Source organism: Lacerta agilis, chromosome 5 (assembly GCF_009819535.1).
Source record: "Lacerta agilis isolate rLacAgi1 chromosome 5, rLacAgi1.pri, whole genome shotgun sequence".
In the NCBI taxonomy this organism is placed as follows: Eukaryota; Metazoa; Chordata; class Lepidosauria; order Squamata; family Lacertidae; genus Lacerta; species Lacerta agilis.
The window spans coordinates 23,862,333-23,883,936 of NC_046316.1; the positions used below are offsets into that span (position 1 = coordinate 23,862,333).

The window sequence follows — 21,604 nt, forward strand, 5'->3', positions numbered from 1 at the left end:
ATTTGTTTTGCTGCTTCCCTCTCCTCCAAATGTACCCATGTACCCTTATAGGTTTCTTTTAATACCACCTCATTTGCATTTTAGAAATGGGTTTGTTGCTCAATAAACTGTTCAAACCTCTCCAACTGTATCTTAAATTGAATTGACTGTTTTGTTTTGTTTTGATTTGTGAAAAATCAATTTAGTAATCTAATATTAAATGTGCAGTTTAAGTCTGTCAACAGCTTCTTCTTTTTTAAGCAAAATAGGTGGAGGGGGCGGAAGAAAGATACACACCTGGTCTGGTTGTGTTTGGTTGTGTCAAATCTCTGCACATGTTACTCATTAGCAGAAACAAACTGTTTCTTCAGGGGGGAAAGCAACTCCATTTCTTTTCCATATTAGGGAATTTTACAGACTCCCATTTACCCTAGAATCCTATAATACTGAGCTGGTGGGCATGTCAGGCTGTTTTAAGTTAGAAATGAAGCTTTACAGAAAGTAATAGATGCTGCGATTTCTCATGATAGGCTTCAACTCTTGTTAAAAGCCTTTGCCCCACATCCTGTACACGTGTAATGGTAAGCACCATCCATGCTTTAAAAGTGGTTAGGCAAGAAGGCTGAAAAGGCATGGCTTATAAACATCCTCTGTTTTGGGCAATGCCATTTCCCATATGAGTCCCTGCAGTTGCTAAGATAGCTTTGCCCTGTGCTCCCCCGTTGCGTGTCGAGGTCCCCAATCACCCCTCAAGTAAAACACACGTCACACCATATATAAGTTTAAGGTTTTTGGCATTAATTTGGCCACAATTGAATACAAAATAAGTGAGTAGTTGCTTAGACATTGGTTAAGACTATCTGTCCCTCTGGGGACAGAACTGACATCCACCCGCCTGTGGAGTCAGTATAGGGGGAAAACGCTTTGGGGAGAGAATGTGCGCCCGTTCTCCCCAAATGCTCCCAGGGGCTCTTGCGTGGGCCCTGTCCCCCGACCGGGGGGAAACGGACAAGCATGGTGAGCCCCTGGATTCCTTTAACGGAATTCCCCTCGCCGCTGCAGCCTTGAAGGGGCAACCACAGCCAACCTGCCCCTTCGCAGCATAGGAGGGGCAACCACAGCCAACTCTGCCCCTCCTAAACCAATTTATAACCAATGCCTAACCGCCAACCTTACAAGTTGTGACTAATTGCTACGCAGTAGGCGAAAACCAAATGGCACCAGCCAATCAGCCAAGTGGAAAAAATTCCTACCAGGCCCCTGCTACAATGCAGACGACCCCATGACAGGCATAGCAAGGTCAACGCAGAGGCCTAATAACAGGGCGGGAGGGAGGGCGATCCGATGCACGAAGCCAGGAGGGCTCCGACGCTGAGTGCAGGGTCATTTATAGGCTCTGGACTGTCCATCAACAAGTTGCAACATAGAAATCTCCCCAACGACAGCCAGAGCCCAATCGCAGTAGTGGCCATCCATACAAACCCGCCCAGCAGCAGAGGGGTGACTTGCTAGCCCCCACCGCAACACGTGCTCTCCATGAAGGAGAACACGCTTTATGGGAAGCGATATATGCAGAGGTGGTGAACAGGGATAAGCTATTAATGCTCATCCTATTACTTTTGGGATGGAAGGAGGGCCAAAACTCAGTGGCAGAACATCTGCTTTGCATGCAGAAGGACCCAATCCCCTTGCATCTCCAGGTAGAGCACAGAGAGGACCCTGTCTGAAACCCTGGAGAGCTTCTGCCGGTCAGTGCAGACAGTGAGTTAGATGCACAATGGTTTGACTCAGTATAAGGCAGTTTTCCATGTTCCAGTTGCGGGTTTAGGGCAATATGTCCTTGCTCAATAGGTCCCCTCAATAGGACTCCCAGAGGAAACTGCCTTCTCTCAAGTCAAGACTCTTGGTCCACCTAGCTCAATATTGCTGCCACTGGCTGGCAGCAACTCCCCAGGGTTTCATAGGAGGGTCTTTCCCCAGCACTTTCCCCCGTCTTTGCAGCTTCTACGCCACCCCTTTCACCTATGAATTGGGCCGTCGTTGTGAACTTCTCTGGTTTTATTTCATTTTTTAAGTGGCATGCCACGGTGCCAAATCCCTTTGTTGTTGTTTTTATTCTGAACGGCTCCATTCTGAGAAAGCACCACAAGCAGGCCGACCCCCGCAGTCCAAAGGATATTACTGTTGGAAGTAACTTCCAGTGACTTCATCGGAGCTGGTTTATAAAGGGCACGTCCTGATAAAGCTTTCCTTGTGGACAGTACCACTTCAAGCTGCAGGTGGAGGAATAACTTCTCGAGAGCTGCTTCATCTAATGATACAACTTGTGCACACAAACCTAGTATGTCAGAGACAAAGGCTGAATTCAGCCTTGTCCCTAGCATGGTATTTTTCACCCTCCCCCTTCCCCAATTTGAAGCATTTAAACATATAACTTACCCCCCCTCCCCCGCAACTTGAAATGGTACAGTCCAGGAAAAAGCTTTAGCAATTGAGTATATAAAACTAGCAAGTTTTGTATAACCTTTAGCTTTGAGAATGTCTCTTCCCATCAGTTGTTAACATTGACTGCACATTGTATTTTGCATGCAGATTTTTCTTCTTACTCTGTGTAGCATCAAGATGACACTAGAGGGCAACTGAGAGTTTTCTTTCAGGGAACAAATCTGCTTGGTTTAATAATGCCAGCTAAGTGTTTAAAACATGATAAAGATTGATTTTCCCTTCTTGCAGTTTACACACACACACACACACACACACACACGTAGCTTCTGGTTCTTTGTTGACAGCGAATAATAAACCAACTAAAGGGCCTGGGAAGGAAGGGAAAATATAGACAGTGGGGGAGAATGGCTGCTTTTGCCCAAATAAGGGATTATTTTTTGGCTTCCTCATATGTTAGATAATGATCAACTGACAATTGGTCATGAGTTAATAATGCTGGATGCTGAAATATGCATACCATGTGGCAGAAAAAACAGCTCTGCCAATAAGTACAATCACTGCTATAGTTACACATCAGGAGGGGGGAAGTCATGGGGAAATGTCTAGAACATTTAATGGCATGTCAACTTAATCTACCCTGTTTCCTTAAAAAACATCAATGCTGACTCCCCCCCCCCCAAAAAAAGATGTTACTTACTTACACACACACACACACACACACACACATTACTGGTAAGCGTGGAATAATTTTATTGCTTATAGGGTTTTTTTTATTCTATAGTGCTGACTCTACTAGACTGCGGTCTTACAAAAGCTTTTGTCCTGAATAGGAGAAGACACTTTTGAGCTAGGGGGAAAGGAAAATTCATTTTTTCAACATTTCCAATGTAGCAACTTTTGTCTTCTCCACTATGCAGCCTGTCCCAGCCACTTTTGAGAGGCCTTGCAGTACACACCTGCTTGTTTGATTATTCATTTATCTACCCAGACAAGCTACATGGCAGCGGGAGAAAATAAAGTGGCATGCTTCATCTTGGCATCCACCTGTTTCAGGATACAATGGAGGAGTGCACCTTTTGGGGTTGGAAGTCAAACTGTTGGAAGCTGCAGCGCTTGCTGTGGCTGTGGAGACCGAGGTGGGAGAGACATGTTCTGTTGCAGCTGGGGCAGGTGAAGGCGTCCGGTTGTGCTAGTGCAGATACAGTGTGGCAGGGATAGTACAGCTCTGTGGCAGGGCTCAGGTTTCACCTGAGTATCCTCATTTCCAGTAAGAGGATACTGGTTAACAGGGCAAGGAAGGGCCTTTCTAACCTTCAACCCACTGATCTGCCGCTACATAATTTGTAGGTTTATCTTTATTTGTATCTATGTTAGGTTGAATACATTTCCCAGGTGTTTCCCCATCCAGGCATCATCCAGGGCCAGGTTATGCCACCTGCCTTCTGGAGAACTACTTGCCACTTGCGGAATTGGTTCTCCTTTCGCCCTCCTCATTGGGAATACTCGGTTTGCGTCTACTAATAGGATCTTCCTTTGAGGGGAGAGAGAGGTTTTCCAGTTCAGAGATCTGCGTACAGTTTGGAACAACAAGTTCAGAGCCCATTGCCAACTGGAAGGTTTCATACCAGGTGCCAACTGGGGATTATGGGTGTGGTGGCTGAAAGCCAATCTAACTTTGCAAGAGAGACATTCTCTAATAAACAAGGATCACATATTCCAGTTAATATCCCAGGTGGCTCCTTCCCTAACCCCCACCCCAAGACACTCACTCCCCCTATTCTCATGGGAACTCTCCTTGGAAATGTTTGTGGAACTTTGTCTCTGATTTAGTCAAGGAGCTTAACCATCTGCTTAACTTTTAAGCATAGGCATATTTGAATGAATGAGGTTATTAATACCATAAGTTTCACATAACCTCTAACAGTTGCTGGATGAAAATAGGTACATTTGTTTGCCGTTACACAAGAGAGCCACTCCACATAGCAGAGTTGAGAGCATGGCGTGTGACCTAACTGCTTTCATGATGGCAGGTGAGTGGCGGGGCCCTGATGGCTGGCAGACGCTTCTACAGAATTTTAGAAACATCACTTTCAAATATATGTTTTCCTATCACTCAGAAAGCACTTACAGTCATACCTTGGTTTTTAAACAGCTTAGTTCCCGAACGTTTTGGCTCCCGAACGCTGCAAACCTGGAAGTGACTGTTCCGGTTTGCAAACTATTTTTGGAAGCTGAACGTCTGATGGGGCTTCCACGGCTTCCGATTGGTTGCAGGAGCTTTCTGCAGCCAATCAGAAGCTGCGCTGTGGTTTCTGAACATTTTGGAAGTCTAACGGACTTCCGGAATGGATTCAATTCGACTTCCAAGGTACGACTGTATTGTATAGCTATGGTCTGAATGTTCATTTCAATAGCTAGTGCCCGTTTTCAAAACTCAGCATATATTAACAAAGATATAACACCTTATCTTTTCCATAGACCTCTGTTTGCACAAAATGGATCCTTCATATCAATGCTTTCCTCCATTCTGCCTTTTTCAGCCCTACTGATGTCAGAGCTCCACTGTTGTTGGTAGGGCAATGCACACAGAAGTTTCCACAGTGGTGGAGAAGGGGTATCTGACATTGGATCTCATTAACATGCATCTATTTAGGCATTTGTTTTTTTTTTTTTAAAAAAGGCAGCTAGCACTGCCTCCTTTTGGAGATGGTTTCAACTACTGTTACTAAGTTATTTTTCTTCTTTATCCATGTTCCGCTCCTTTCCTTCATCTCAGTCCTTTCCTGTGCACTTAAAGGGGGTGGGGAATGCAACAGAGATTTCTATAATTCTGTGAAGCTGGAGGCAAGCGAGGGATAGAGAATGGCTATCACAGTACATTACTGTCATACAAAAATAGTGTCTTTTTAAAATGTTTCTGAGAGGCCCTAATACCTACAGGCCAGAACGGAATAGTCGCATCAGGAAATAAGCATAGCATTTAGAGTAAAAAGCGGCAGGGGAGGATAGGATTTCGATCATTACTTAATACATTTGTTAAGTTTGTGAGACAAAATGAGTGGGAAACGCTGCGGGTTGTGGAAGTTCGCTTACATGATTCCAGAAACTGCCAAAGTATTCCAAGAGTACTTTGTGTTTGGTACACGTCAACAATCTAGGTATTTCAAATGAAGTAATACATTCCATTCTCATTAAATGCCTTTGGCAGCAGCACTGATCTCTTACAATACGCCCAGGTAGCTAGCTGGACTTCAGCTATGTTAATAGCTCCTTTCAACAACCTGTGCTCTGTAACAACACTTCTTAATGTCAATCAAAATAAATGAATTGAAAAAACAAACCCACATTTTGACGAGGACTCATCAAACGTTAGTAAGAAATATTTCATGCTGTAAAACCAGAGTACTGCTACATTCAGGTTCCTCTTGTTGTCTTAGACCATCCATACATATAGAAAATTATTTGTCCATAGCAGAAAACTGTGGCATCTGGGGGGTTGTACTACAATGAATGAATGGGCCATGTCTTTCTGTACTTTTGGTTTGCATGGCAGCTAGAATAGCATCTCTGATCAAGGACTTCTCTGATTCATATCTCACATCTGCCATGAATATGGCAGGCAGCCTTGGGCAAGCTACTCTCTCATAGCCTCACCCAAATCTACTACTTGGAGACAATAATTCAGGGTTATTTTGCAGAGTTGACAGGGCTATTTAAAATAAAGGATGGCGTGAACCACTTTGGTCACCCCGAAGCACTATACAAATTCTGAGTATTTTTATTATTAGCCCTTAAAATCTTTTTGCAATTCAACTGTTTTTGAACTGTGATCATTTTTCTTCATTTTGCATATTTATTCAAATAGATTAAGACCTTCAAATTTGGGAAATGTTAGCTAGCAGTTTTCAATGTCTAATGGCATTCATCTTGGGCACAAAATAATATTGGAAGGGGCAGTAAAAAAAAATGGCTCCTATAGAGCTAATGGGGCCATCCACCTAAGACAAGGATTCCTCACATTTGTTGCATGGATTACTATTGTTGTGGTTTAATGGTTCTTTGTGGGCTACCATATTTTGTTACTTTACGGCCGTCATCTGAGATGCAATGGCTTCTACTATGGTTTCCCTTTATGGCCACTCCAGCAAAACTGTGAATGTGTATATGGGGCAGAACTGTCACTGTTAGGGGCTTTGTTAAATTTCCCACTACAGCCAGTTGTACTGCTGTTTGTTTTTTAAGTTAAATATTAATTTGAATTGAAAAGTGCCTTGTCTCTTCAGCAAGATTATAGAAACCCCCTGCACCTCGCCATTTCCCTTTATTCTTTCCAACATGTCATTTGGGAGTTGAAAGTATACCTACCCCCTGACTACTGATGATTCCTAGGCCAAAGTTCATATCTATTATGCTTGTCTATGTGATTCTTTGATCAGCATATGACAGGGTGGATTATTTTTTAATACTGAGGGCCACATCAGGCATCCCCCGCCCCCACCAAATTTTCAGACTTCACGCGTTATGATTTTCTGCATAGATAATGGATGTCCTTTCAGTGTGAGAAAATATATCTTAATGAGCACACCCCGCCTGATTTGCTGTGTCCAGGTTCAACGGGGTGCATTTGTATTTGAGACTCAGGTATGCATACCTAAGGACAAAAAGTCAAATGGAAATCAGCTCCCAAAGGGAGGCCATTCACGAATTATAGAAGCTGCACTGAAACCAATAAGTTCCAGATGTTGATGGTGACTGGAGATTTAATTGAATTTAGCAGATTTTAATATTCAACCTAGGGCACTGAAATATCCAAGGCACCATCCTTATTTGGCCAAACTGTGTTTTTGTTTCTCATCAGCCTTATGTTAAAAATAAAAAATACCATGAGTTAATTGTATTCTGTTTCCTTTAAACAATGATGGGACGCTGTGGGTTTTTTTTTTTTGTTTTGGTGTGAGTTTTCATACTGCTATCACTTTTTCCAAACGCAGGAAATCTATGTCCCATTCTTCTTCTGAAAAAGCAAGAGTGAGTTTATCTTGGGAATTCAGAGCTATGAATGGTGTTAAGTATTTCTTTCTAAAATGGAAAGAGTTGCTAAGCTCATATTGTCAGCAAGGGCTTGTGTGGTTCTTGATATTTGCAAAATTTCCATGTCACACTGTTTCACCTCACCCAGAATCCCAGAGTTATTTTGACACCAGGAAGTAGCTAGGTGGAAAAGTAATCAATTTTTTTATTGTACCGAGAACAATTTGCTTTGCCAATAATTAGGTGAACTTCCTTTTTGTTGCTATTGCACATATTTCAAAACAGAACTTTCCCCCAATCTTTAGTTCTTGTTTGATTTGTGTCACCATACTATTTCCACAGAAATAGTTAGTGTCACAAAGGTCAGGATTAGGGACAAAACAGGAAGAATGGGAGAGCTATGAAAAAGAAAGAAAATGTGTAAACCAGAGGTTTTCAACCTTTTTGAGTCCACAACTTCTTTGACCAACTACATTCTTTTTGCAGCACCCCTGTGGGGCTCAGGAGCCCAGTTATGTCACCACTTGCCTGCAGAGTTGGCAGCCTCTCACCCTTTTTCAAACATCCTTCCTTGTGGAGTGTTCCCTCAGCCTCCTCTCCCCTCCCCTCTCCTTGGCAGTCCTCCAGGCAGTCTCTGAGGTGCCCCCCCTGCCCCAAAGAGAGGTACCTCCTCACACTGTCCATTCCCAACAGCAAGGGCTGGAGGACTAGTTGGCTGGGCTCCCTCGCTTGTTTGCTTACTCCGAGGCTGCCTCAGCTCCTGGCAACTAGCACCCCCTGACCAGCCCCAGAGGCACCATTCACCTGCAGAACTTGTAGCCAGGGCTGCTGCAACAAGCAGCTTTGCAAGCCTTTGGGAGGCAGAGATGTAAGAGGGCATCAGAGGAGGGAGGGAAGGAAAGAGGGACAGAGTCCAGTGTTGCCCGCAGCACCCCTGACCATCATTCAAGGCACCCCTGGGTAGGGTGCGACAGCACACTGGCTGAAAACCACTGGTGTAAACCATTTGACTTTATTTATCTACACAGTCATGCCAATGGGGTAAATTACAGTGGCTTACAGTAAGGATGACAGGCTGATGTAGCAAGGAGCTCAAGTGGTGGAACAGAACTCCACCACCCCCCATACCACCTTTTATACTGATTTCCCCAGAAGGACCAAAGCCACCTTTGCGTCATATCTTCTAAGCTTAACCCTAACAATAGGTCTGGAAGGATAGCAAAGTTGATAGTATCCAAACCTACTGCGAGGTCCAGGGAAAAACCACATGGTTGCGTTTCACTCCCATCCATTCTGCAGGGTAAGAAATCTCAGAGGTCCATAAGCCCACCTGAGCCCTGGTAGATTTCACAGTAGCCAAGGTGGGCAAGGATCGAGGGAGCACATGGTAGCTCTTAGCCCTCCAAGAAGGTTGTCCACACCCTCAGGTTGCACAAGCCGAAAAGTAGCCCTTGCAGCGTGCTCAGATGGTGTGCCATTCCCATCCATTTCAGCCCCTGTACCAATCATAGCATCCAAGTTGGTATGGGTATGAGTGGTCTTACCTGAAAAATGTATGGGAAACTCATCACAGCAGGCCTCCATGGGTTCTATGTCTTCTCGTCTCCTTATATTAATACAAGGGCCCTTCATGACCTGAGCTAGCTTTGCTCTGTGACATTGAACAGCTGCATTCGTGGTGGAGAAGTAATATTTTGTCACCACCATCTCACCACTGTTTGAATCGGACTCTAGTGTTTCATACTTTCGCTTGGTAGAACAGGTTAACTTTTGTCATAGGCACCTAAACTTGGAATATAGCAAGTTACTACAATTGCCATCCATTTAAACTTGTTTATTTATCATTCATTTTAATTTTAATTTTATTTAAATTAATTACTTGATTAGGTATCTGGTTTAAGTTAAGGTCATTTTACATATTACTACAACATTTTCAATTTAAGGTCTTGTTTGATGACACTGAAAGAAGTAGGTGATAACTTACCAGAATCAAAAGTACTATTCATTATTAGAAAGGCAATTTAAATATTTCCTTCCCTAATAAGTAAATAGCTTCAAAATTAGGCATGTGTTCCCCTAGCTCATAGTGTGACTGAATAAAAACTGTACTAAAGTTTTAAGTTGATTGCACTGTTTCAAATGAGCCACTTTCATTGTTGTTTCTTCATTTCCCCATGTACTTGGTCTGTTTCTTTGCTCTTTCATTCTCTTGTTGGTTGGTTTTTAATTCTGCCTGCTTCACAGACAAGAAGTCATGATATGCACAGTCTGTTATGCACATACTTAATTTATTCATTTTATTACATTTATGGACCACATTTCTTCCATCATGGAACCCAAGATGATGTACATGTTGTTCCCGGGTAATTATCTGGCTGCACTGAGACTTTCTACAAGTACTCATTACATAAACAGGTTTTATGGGAAGTCTTCCCACTATAGGGCCGAACTTTCTACCCCAGGCAACCTACAGTAGTTGTGTTTGCTTTTCCTGTCTAGTTTTCCTCCCCACTCCCCCTTAAGCTTGGTGCTATCTCTGTTGCTCGAGAAGAAAGAAGGAAGGAAGGAAGGAAGGAAGGGGAGGTTGATGTTGCAGGGTACAAAGACCGACCAGGCAGCAAACTCATAGAATCAGTGCAGAAAAAGCCAACCACTCATTCCTCTCCCATGCCAACCATGGGCTACTCTTTCAGCAGGTGGTTCAAGGCACTACATCTGGCAAGTTTATCCATCTGCTGATCAGGATCTACTACTTGCTAAGTAGTTTAAGTTTACGTTACTCTGACACTTTTCTGCAGAGTTTTGGGTGAACTGATTTGAAGTGTGTATGTGGTTTGTTTGTTTGTTTGTTTGTTTGTTTGTTTGTTTAAAAAAGATGGCATGAATTTTTATCTTCTGACATTCTCAGAGAGAAAATACGGGTAGATCTATATGAGAACCCATTTTTATTCAATGGGCATTTTTAACTTCTTAGTTTTTTGTTGATTTTGAAAATCTGTTACTCTATTACTGTTTACTTGTATTGTGCTACAAATGGGTTGCCCACTGCCCTGAAATCCAGACAGGATGAAGTGGAGTGTGTAAACATTTAAAACAAAGAACTAATTCATCCTGTAACAATTCAACATTCTGAATATTCTTGATGACTGATCTCTTTGGTGGGAAGTGGTATTTTTCACCGCATGATCTATCAAATATCTTTTGGGTGATAATGTCAATATGAATAAATAGATCATATACATATTTTGTGATCATATTTTTCAACAGAGGGAAATGTAGCTCACTTAGGAGCAGTAGATACAGTATGTGCATTACGTATGAGGATGTGTTAATATTTTCAGCTGTAATGGAAATATTACTTTTAATGTCAGAGTGCCTCTTGGTATGCAGTGAAATACCACAGTCATCACTGATTCATAGAGATGCTTTCCTTTTAATTATACATCCAATATGAATGAGATTTAAAGTTGCATTATGTTATGCAAGAAGTAATCTTAGAACATTCTGGATGGAGTCATTTCCTGTCCAAATTCTTCAGCAACCGAAGAAATGAGAAATTCTATATTGCTGCCACCACTACCCAGGCATAAGCAAGATTATTATTCCAGGAATTTGCCCTTTTCTGCCATTTGAAGCTTTTCGCTTAATTAATTAAAACCTTAAACCGAGAAATTTGGCAGGGCTTTGCCTGTTTTCCTTTTGTGCAAAACAACACTGCATGCCCCTGAAATTCAGGAATAACCTGTATTTTTCTAAAATTCCCATGCTGGGAACTAGCTGTGCTTTCATTCTGGTTACCATAAAACAAGTAATCCTTACAAAACCCAAGATCCCGAGCCAGAATTAATCCTTGTCATTTGAGCAACTTCAGGTGGTTTTGCCAGACATGAATTTGCCCCATTTACTGTACGGCAGTCGTTAAATTTTAGTGCTCGCATCAGGCTGCAATAAACCGAGAAAGCACTTTGGGCTTTATGCAACCTCTTTTGAAAGGAGATATTATCGACACCTTCCCCCCCCCTCCCCTCTCCTCTCTTTCTGGGCCTTAAATGAGACCCTGGGTTTGTGGAACGCGGCGTGCTCTCCAACTGGTGTCGAGCGAAGAGGTCATGAGCAACAAAACAATTAGGATGAAATCATGAGCTACATTTGTAAACGAGGGAGCAGGCTTCTTGGCAGGGTGTCAGCCGCTAGAGAGCTGGAGTCCGGAGTGCACATCCCACTCTCCTCTGTTCGAGTCACTCATCTGTGTTTATATGAGTAACGGAGCAGCTGAGGGGGAGGGGATTTGTAAGCGCCGAGCAAATACTCTGAGCGCTCATTCTGTGTAAGACTGACATGCACACCGAGTCGAGACTATTTCCAGGGATGTAGTGAGCGCGCAGTCACATGCTGTAGCATTCATGAGTAGAGAGATAAATCAAGCAGATGTTTGTCGACTGGAATGGGTAATAATTTCTTTTACTCTCTCTTGATCCCCTCCTCCCTTTTTCCTTTCCCCCCCCCCCCACCCCCTCTTTTCGCATGCTAGCCTCAGATGCCAAGCCTTGGAGTTGCTTTCTAAAACACTTAGCGGCAGGCAGTGCTGAAGCATGAAACATTGTGGGGGCGAGGGAAGAAGGTTTGGGGTGGGACCTTTGCTTTTAAGCTGAGGGGTGATGCGTTTGTTTTGTTTTCGTTCTCCACTTGAACCACTGCCAGCAGGAAACTGTTTGCCCCCCCCCCCTTCTTCTCCAGAGCATCAGTATCAAATTATAGCAGCCTTGCATCTCAGAGCTAATTAAAATGTAAAATGTCCTGAAACCACTTGTGTGACAAATGTAAGATTAGAAACAATTAGAAGCCACTCGAGAGGCTTGTGGTGTTTAGATTTCTGACATTATTATAATCGTCCCTGGAAGTAATGAAAACAATGGTTACTTTAAAAGGCGGGGGGGGGGGGGGTTGGAGCAAGTTATCTCCACTATAATCACAAGTTAATGATTGTTTATCGTTTTTAATGTTGTTGAAGTCCGGTGACTGAGCACACAAGGGTCACTTTTCTTACAGAACAAAACAACTACTTCACTATTTTCCTCATGGTTTTCTCATAATCAGCATTATATTTTTGGTGTGTATATGCACGTTTAAAAGATGTCTAAATTTGTGTTTTCCTTGTTTGACCTATATATAATATATACTGGTTATCAAAGCAGAACTCAGAATTTTTCTATACTGTGGAATCTCTCAGCTCTGTTAAAAAAGACTTTTGAAGTGTAGCATTAAAGAGACTGATTTGATAAAGTGAGGACTGCATTTCTGTTTGTCTCATGCCTTTAGCGGTTGAACTGTACTGTACAGAAGTACCAATCAATTATTTTGTTCTTTGTGCTATATATGGAAATGGTTGCTTTTTTCAACTTAGAAAATATTTGACGTACATAAACATTGCCTAATCAAATACCTTGTACTATAAAGAAATTGGCCGAAAAAAGGATTCAAGTTAATGCTTACTTTTTATGTAATAAAATGGATGTATAAAAGATGTTCACCCATCTGATCTTTTGTTTTGCAAGAGAACAATTTGTGCTTTCTCAATATTCATTTGGATCCTTGTAATATGTTAATAGCAACAGATTAGCTGGGGTGGCAGGAAATATAATGTAGAAATATGTGACCTAGAAACAGTTCTACTACTGGCAATAACACCCTTATTTATTATAGGGAAACGTAGGCTGCTTCAAGGTGCATGCTTGTTTTTGAAGACTACTCAACTGGTGTTCAGCTGTGTTACCCCTTTGTAAGAAATTGTGCTGAAATTGTTGCCTGTTTGTTTTCAGCGCCAAATCTTAAAGGCAGACCACGCAAAAAGAAGTCATGCCCACAGAGAAGAGATTCACTCAGTGGCTTTAAAGATTCCAATAATAATTGTGAAGGCAAGGCTGTTGCCAAGGTAAGACATTTAGTAATTTTCATCCAACTTCAATTTTTCCCTTTCTTTTCCAGTATAGATTTCAAAGTAGGGGTCGTCCCCACCTCCTTGCCTCTCTTTGAAATGAAAATCAATATGGATTGCAGTTCTTTGAGTGTGGGAGGGCTTCATCCCTCCCCCCTCTTTTACATTTTTTTTGGGGGGGTCTGCATTATCAGGAGCACTTTGGGAAAAAGAACCTTTGTTTAAAACCTCTGTTGAGATTTACTATAATTGCACACGTACATCATGTTATTGGTATGCCACCTTTCCATAGTTAAAACAATACTCAAGGTGGCTCGCAACATGAAAAAAATGTATGCATATTTATAAATGTAGCAAAAGTAGTCAAAAACAATAAATAAAACCTCAGAAGGTACACAACCAAATTAAACCATTTCCACATAAGCATAGTAAGATCTAAAATAAACATACAAAAAAATTAGTATCAAAAACAGCAACAACTCATAAACAATACCCCAACACAGCCTCAGCTTTTGTAGCTGGAGTCAGTCAGGGCCCTGCCCACCCAGGTCAGTTGGGAAAAGGCCTGCAAGGCAGGGAGCAGAAGCCTCCATTTCTGTAGCTGGAGTCAGCACGGCCTATCTATCTTGAACACCATAGTTTCCTTCAGTATTATTTATCTGAAACATTTGTAAGCTGCTTTCACAAGTGACCCAAAGTAACAAAGGGATATATATATAAAAACCCCACTTGACTCATTAATTACTACAGTATCTTGCCTTTTCTCCAAAGAGCTGAAGGGCAGTGTACATGGTTCTCCATTTTATCACCAGCTCTGTGAGGCTAGGGTGGAATTTCTCACCCTAAGTGAATGGTTTTCTCTCATGGCTAAGTGGGAGTTGAACTTGGGTCTCCCCCGTGCTAGTCCAACATTAAAACATCTATACTACGTTGAAAATTAAATTGCTCACAGCCCGTCTCAGTTGCCTCTCAAATATAATTTGAAAATAACCATACATGAAACGGGAACTTCCTTTGAGTAGCAGATTATAGCAAACACACACAAAATGTTACCTAGAATAATGTTGCTGTTCGTGTTTAGAAAAGTTGAAATGGAAATTCAGAGTGCAAGTTAATATTCTGGACAAGGTCTTTTAAACACATTTCCTTGTGCTTGAACTATCTATGGGTCTCAGATTACCATGGGTTGGTTTGCATGCACATGTTAATCACCTGATGAATCATCAAGTGATGACTTGTATGCATGAATGAGCCATCAGAAACCCAACAGATATCACCTCCCATCACTTCAGTTACAATGGCACAACGTGCAGTATAATGACCATGCACACTGCTGGAAATGGGATAACTATTAGGATAACTCACTTGGCTATGTTTGTAATATGAAGCACCAGCCATTACCGGTATGTTATTTTGGGGCTTCTTGTAGAAGAGTTTCCACGTCAGCATTTAATGCCTATCAGAAGGCAGAATTAAGTAGTTTGTGCATGAATTTTCTAATGTGAGCTATCAGTTTGCCTGCCAAAGTCCCAGCCGTCAGAAGGAGAGAAATGAACTGATTTACTTGCATGGTGAACCTAGTCTGGAGTGTATTTCCACCAAGCAATTAATTTGTGCATTCTCCATCCATATCACAGAGAGTTGTGCTGCCCTCTTTTGCAGCCCCTCTGTTGAAATGAATGGATACTACATGACTGGTTGGCTGAATGAATGAATGTATAGCAATTTGAAGACAACATTATTGTGCTCAAATATTTAAATTTCTGAAGTGCTGAAAGCTCTTGCTGCTGATGCTTTCAGTGGGCTATTTCCAGTGATGTACTAGCTACCTTGTCAACCTGCATTTCAAGTGTGTTTGTGCAAATTTAAAGCAGTTTAAACACCAATGGCTACTTCAATCATTTCTTGTTTGTCCTGTCCAAATTGTATGATGAAGCCAGTTTTGTTTTCATATAGGCCTCCTGAGTTTGTAAAAGCTTTGTGGCATACAGAATTACAGCAGATACTCATTTTTCAATCCTTTCTTCTCTGACCTGGGTTGGGGGTCGGGGTGAGAAGTGTTTGGCATTGGAGCCCTGCCAGGAAAAAAAGGTTGGCACCTCTGGATTATGCAGTTTGGACAATACAAATGGCAGTCTGATTGGAAGCATCAGAAAGCATTGCCAAGAAAAGTTCCATGTTCTAGAAAATACTTAATTGACCATAGAAAACTTTCCAAATGTGGCGAATCATTTGGGAAATGCAGGTGACTTTTGTGGAACCAACCTCATGTCTGAGATCTTTTATGGTGCTTCGTTGGGTTTTATATGTGTTGTTCGCATTGGCCTACTCCACATATCACAGTAAGCCAAACCATAAATCTTGGCTATGGCTTGTGGTTAGTAATGAGAGAGCTTAACCAAGAGCCCAGACTCAAATAGCATGCTAACCAAACTTTCCCTTAGCTCAGTGCTGTGTTGGGAGTAAAAAGGTTTGGGGAGAGGCAAAAGCATTTGCAACCTTTTCTCCAGGAGCCCACATATTCACACAGTTTCAGTAAGTCATAGTTTGGCATACTGTGATGTGCAAACCAAGCAATTTAATGTCTTCAGTTAAGCTCATTAATTTAAGACTTTAAGAGGTCAAATGTCTTGATTTATATTTTGTGTCACTTTTCTTGCGATTGATTTATTAGCATTGCCTCCTTGATATTTCACTGATACTGACACAATGGGATGGCACAAACAAAGCTCTAAAGGTAAAACCATGAGGGTTTTGTCATTAATTTTTGCATTGCTCAGTCTTTGGTGTCTTGTGGTGTGGCTAGTACTTAAGTTGTTTGTAATACGATGAGCTGGTATCACATGATACAGAGGTGTTGGTTAAAAAGCTGGTTTTTGATGTTTGACGGCTTTGCGACCTCCATAAAATGTTATGGGACTTTCTCAGGTTTCCATTGTTGTGGAGTGCATAAAAGCTCAAAGATGCTGCTGTGCAGATGCCCTACTTTTGTTGAATTTTGCAAACTTTATCTGCCATATTCAATTTGCCCTTCATGAACTATGGGCATAAACAATTCAACATCTTGTAAGTGGAGTATCTTCTGCACGTGAAACAGTATGCCAGAGGACCACTAAAAACAACCACAAAACTAATACTGTTCTTATGGTATGTGAACTGCACCCCACCCTCTATTAATATGAAGAGATACCTGCTTTCACATAACTCTGCATCTTTTACTGGAAGGCCTTTCTCAATGTGCCACCCACCACTGAGTGTGAAATTGCTTACGTCTTGGAGCTGGTTCTTATTGGTGGAAGTCTCATAATTGTAGAACCTCCCTTTCCTTTTTGAAGACTGCCTAGCTAACGTTTTGTTGTTCTTTCAGGAGGCTTATGGGAACATGTGAGAAACATTGCAATTTACTGGTTTAATTGTGGTTTTCTTACAGATTTGTATTTGTTTTATTCTTATTTAATTGTTGTTTTAAATGTAGTATGTTGTAACCTTCTTTGAGTTCACATAGTAACAGAGAGTTAGGACAGAAACCACATGAATGAATAAATTGCATCATTCATTAGCCTGCTTAAGATTTTTGAACTTGGGCTGATGGCGTCCTTGAATGAACCATGAAGATATATCCAGTTCTGGACCAGTAATGCTGTCATTCTCGGACACATGGCTTATGCATAACACTGAGAGGGGTGATGCTGTAATTCCACAGGGAAGGAGCAGTTTGAATCCCACTCTTCCATGCGGAGAGCCTGTGGTATTAACTGGGCTATATTAACTGAATATCCCCTGTGCCTTTCCTCCCCCTGCCGCAAAAGATGCTCCTGTCCACAGCATTGGCTGACAATACCGAATAGACCCCCAGTTGAGCATATTACTGGAGCCCAGCAGATGAAATGGGAAGCAAATGACAGCAAAGACTTAAAAAGCCATCGCATATGGTCCTTGCTGAATTTTGGCTATGCATCCTGCATATTCCCTGCTCAGATTCTAAATGTCATATTTAAAGCTGTCATGGAGCAAAACACACACACACACACACACACACACACACAAACCCATGAAGCTATTAGGACTCCAGTTTCATTCAGTTTGTTTACCTTTATCTGTGAGCGAATAATTGTGTGAACTTTATTACCTAGCATGCAAAGGCATTTGGTTTGGTTTCAATAGGTCTGAATAAATTTAAGCTGGGGCAGCCTATTAAGTACTGTAACTGAATTACAGAGCTGTATTTTATTCTCCTGCAGCTCAAGTGTAGCGCTTGGGGATCGCAGGCTCTCGTAAGACAAATTTGTTGCACTTACCGATGAGCTTTCCTCCTCCAATGATGTCCTTGGGTTATGCCTTCAGGAATACAATATGGAATAGATTGAGTTAGGGAGAAATCATTTGTGGAAGAGTGAAAGTTCCTGTTTTTATCTCCAAGGGAGAAACTAGATAACTTGTTCACCACAAAGGGCCACGAGGGAAATGGGAGTGTGAAGGCTGTAGGTAATTTACATATTTAATTGTATGGAATTTATTTTACCTATTTTTATCAGGTGATTCGTCAGGTTCCAATTTATCAGGTGGCTCTCAACATTTAAGGATGGCAGTAAACATTAATATACTTACACCTTTCATGATTCTGACAGGCGCATGACTCAAGTTTCAAGAGCATGTTGCCACTGTTTTTACAAATGTCTTTATTCTGAAATTATTCTCCCGAGATGCAGGAGAATCGAGCCACGCTCCACAAGGGGGCAGTCAAACTTGTGCACAGCTCACAGTTAATGCATTCTGCAAAAGGGCTGCAAAGGTCTCAGGCAAAGTTTGCGCAGACTTGTAAAGTTTTATTGCGCAGAGTCATTTATTCAGTCTTATATACGAAGTCAGGCCAATGCTTACCTAGCCAAGTTATTGGTTATTCTGGCTGGCCTCCACCAGTCTCTTTACTAACCCTGGGACCTGAGATTGTGCCAGGGGCTACATGGATGCAAGGCTGATGCTGTGCCAGTGACCTATGCCCTCTCACAACGAGCTATGCCATGGCAAAGGTCTTTTTATGGTCCCCAACCATTTCGCCTTGGAAGTGATTACTGATGATTTCAGTGGGACATCCCAGTAAAAATGTGCTTAGGGTTGCAGCCTTAGATTTCCTAAGCACCCTTGCCAGCCACCCTTCTAAATATCTGTGGAAGAGTACAAAAGACAGTGGGGCATATAGATCTCTACTGCAAAGTGACTGCATAAAGGTTACGCGCACACTCAGTGAACACCATATGTAGTGAAAGATATTAAAGAGGAGATTGAGATCTGGCAGCTATCAGCAAGATACACTGAGCTGAGTGCTGTATAGAAAATGTGGCCAAGAAGAGGCCGTCTTAATTTCCATGGTTTGTGCCTTGGTCCAGTGCTTTGTGCCTTCCAGCTACCACACAACCCAAAAAGCCCAAACCATGCAAATCCCTATTGATGTGATTCCAGGAAGACTGAATAAGAAACTCTGGGAGACATGCTGATCATTGATGGTGTAAACTGTGGATATGTGCAGAACTTTTGCTAGCATAATCTAAGTCAGAACCAATCTCTTTCCCGGCTCCCCAAAATCGACATTATTCATTGGTCACAGTGGCAATTTTCTATTGTATTTCCCACGGTGGTGAATTTCTGCAAATGAGGAAATACAGTAAGAGTCATTTGTCATTTTGTTAAGGAATGGGCTCATCCAAAAATATGCAGCCTGAGTCGATGCATGCTTACTTAGGAGGAAGTCCAGCAGAAGTAAATGGAATTGACTGCCAAGTAATTCACATAAAATGGGTACACTGTAGGAGTCTGTTGGCTATTTGATGTCTTTGGACATATAGTATTGACATCACTGCTATTAAGGAATGAACATGATATTTTCATATATTTTGTTTCAGTTATTACCTCATTTGTCATATAGAACACGTTGCCTTGACATTAATTTTCTTTCATTTAGTTATTTCCCACCTTGATTTACTGGGTATATTTAAGCTGTCCATGTATATTGATGCTTTTATTGAAATGTATGAAAAATAAGACTGTACATAGATGGAGGGAGTTGTACTTTAAGTTTCCTGATCAAGGGACCCAACTCTTTTGTTTTCTGGAGACGGAGCAGTATGTAAATCTTAGTTGCAAAAACTGTATTGGAAATAGGTTTGTTTGGGGGTTTTTTTTGGTCTACAATTAAAAACACATGTGATGGAATATGAACTTCAAATGAGAAATACTTTAACTTCCCAGGTAACGAAAATTGGTAAACCCCACTCTGCATGCTAGAAATCAGTGTGTGTTGTGTGGAGGAGAGTTATTTGATAAGAGATTAGAAGGTGTTTTGTGTTTCATGGGTTACACCACTGATTTTTTTTTTAAATGCCTTTCCCCACAAAACTAGCACATGTAAAATGCTTTTCCTGTTACTGGACCACCTAAAAAGAGTAATAAGGGTATATTTTTAAATACATGAAAGAGAGAGTGTTTAATTACAGCTTTGCACTTCAATCCAACATGTGTATCAAATTATATCACACTGGTTTCAGTTGTACTGACCCCATGTAAACAGGTTTGGGCTGGGATGTTAAACATGAGAGACATATTTCCAAATCCTCACTCTAAAATGAAGGATCATGAGGGCAGCAGACCTCCCTTTTTCAAATGGGAATAACAGTGACCTTCTTCACAGCTTTAATAAGCTCCAAACAGATCGATAAGCTGCTCACTAGAGTTACCAGTTTGAAATCTCATGCTAGAGCTTCACAATTCTCAGGTTTTGGTCAGAGTTTATTCTGGGCTGGGGAGAAAGATTCCCAGTTTGTGTGAATATACATGCATACATATGCGCTTAGATTAAATCATTTACTTACAACAAACTATCTGACAACATTTATATAAACCAATCCTTGAATATCTTTTTCAGTGAGGCTAATTGGGTCCCTCCTGAACTGATGTATGCCCCCCAAAAGAATCTCTCAGTTTCAAAGGCCTTTAGTAGTATCTGCACATACATTTTTTAAGAAAAGTTATTTTTCATAATCATGAGGACTAGAAATTTCCTCTTAAAATAAATCTAAAGACATTATTTTTGCCTTGTGCAACATGAATGCAGTCATGCAGATTTTCTGTTTCCTTTACACTCTGACCTTAATTAATATACCCTGCTCCCTGTCCAATTTTAACAAGAGCAGTTCATGCCTCACCCCAAGACATTGAAACTGAATACTTTGTTTATGGAAACACTGCTCCAGTTCTGAGCATATGAAGGAAGTTTTCCTACTACGTTATGTAGTCATCAAAGGTCTCTTTTACATAGCAACAATTTTAAAAAGTATATCCAAAATAGATCATGCAACTCTATCTTCTCTAACAAGAGTGTTTTATTACATGCAATCACCCCAAATGGTTGAATTACAAAACCATTACAAAGCAGCATGGCTAGCTAATAAATTTATTTTTTTTAAAAAAACTGATATCAGCAATGCATAATGGAGGCTTGATATTCAGTTAGTTTGATTTTTTGGAAGGTTTGTATACAAAAAAACCCCCAGAATTGTGTCACTTGTCTCCCAAATAAATACAGTAGTACCTTGGATTGCGGACACGATCCATTCCAGGGTGCTGTTTGCACCCCAAAAAGTCAGCAACCCGAGCAGCGATATCGTGCATGCGTGGAAGCGCAATATTGAGCTTTTGTGCATGCACGACCTGCGCAGAATGATTCTGTGCGGTCTGTGCACAGACCACACAGAGCACTTCTGCACGTGTGGCGAAACCCTGAAGTAAACATTTCCCGTGGTGCCGCGTTCGTAACACGAAAAAACGCAACCCGCAGTTATTGTAACACGAGGTATGACTGTAAATAAATTAACCTTGCCAGAATTGACGTTCTATTTTATTTCCTTTGCTTGGTAGCCCAGTAAATCTAAATCAGGTCGGGTAAAGAGTGCTTGTCACCGGACATATTGTCACAAATATTCGAAACAGAGTGGCCGGGTTGTTTTGGGGCAGCGTTAGAAACTGAGGTATGAAAGGTAGGAGCTAAACGGCACCTTAAACCTAGGTTATGGGCGCAACAACGGAATGTCTAGGCGCACTTTTTTATAACAAGAATATAAAGCTGAAAATGAATTTGCTGCAGCTAAAATCTTACATTCATTTTCGAGGCCGCCTAGAGCAAAGCGCTACCTTTCCATAAGGCCAGCTGAGAGGCAGAAC

The 21,604-nt window shown here is 41.5% G+C and overlaps 1 protein-coding gene across 3 annotated transcripts in view; it reads left to right on the top strand.

Annotated features, from left to right (window-relative positions):
* ARID5B (AT-rich interaction domain 5B) overlaps window positions 1–21,604 on the top strand; it is a 181,791-nt gene that overhangs the window by 112,773 nt on the left and 47,414 nt on the right. For 2 of the 3 annotated variants that reach the window (XM_033148915.1, XM_033148914.1), the window contains exon 5: window positions 13,275–13,387. In XM_033148915.1, coding sequence (XP_033004806.1) covers window positions 13,275–13,387 — 113 coding nt within the window. Of the gene's footprint in view, window positions 1–11,576; window positions 11,904–13,274; window positions 13,388–21,604 lie in introns of those variants that run through there. The other variant, XM_033148916.1, reaches the window with a different exon arrangement.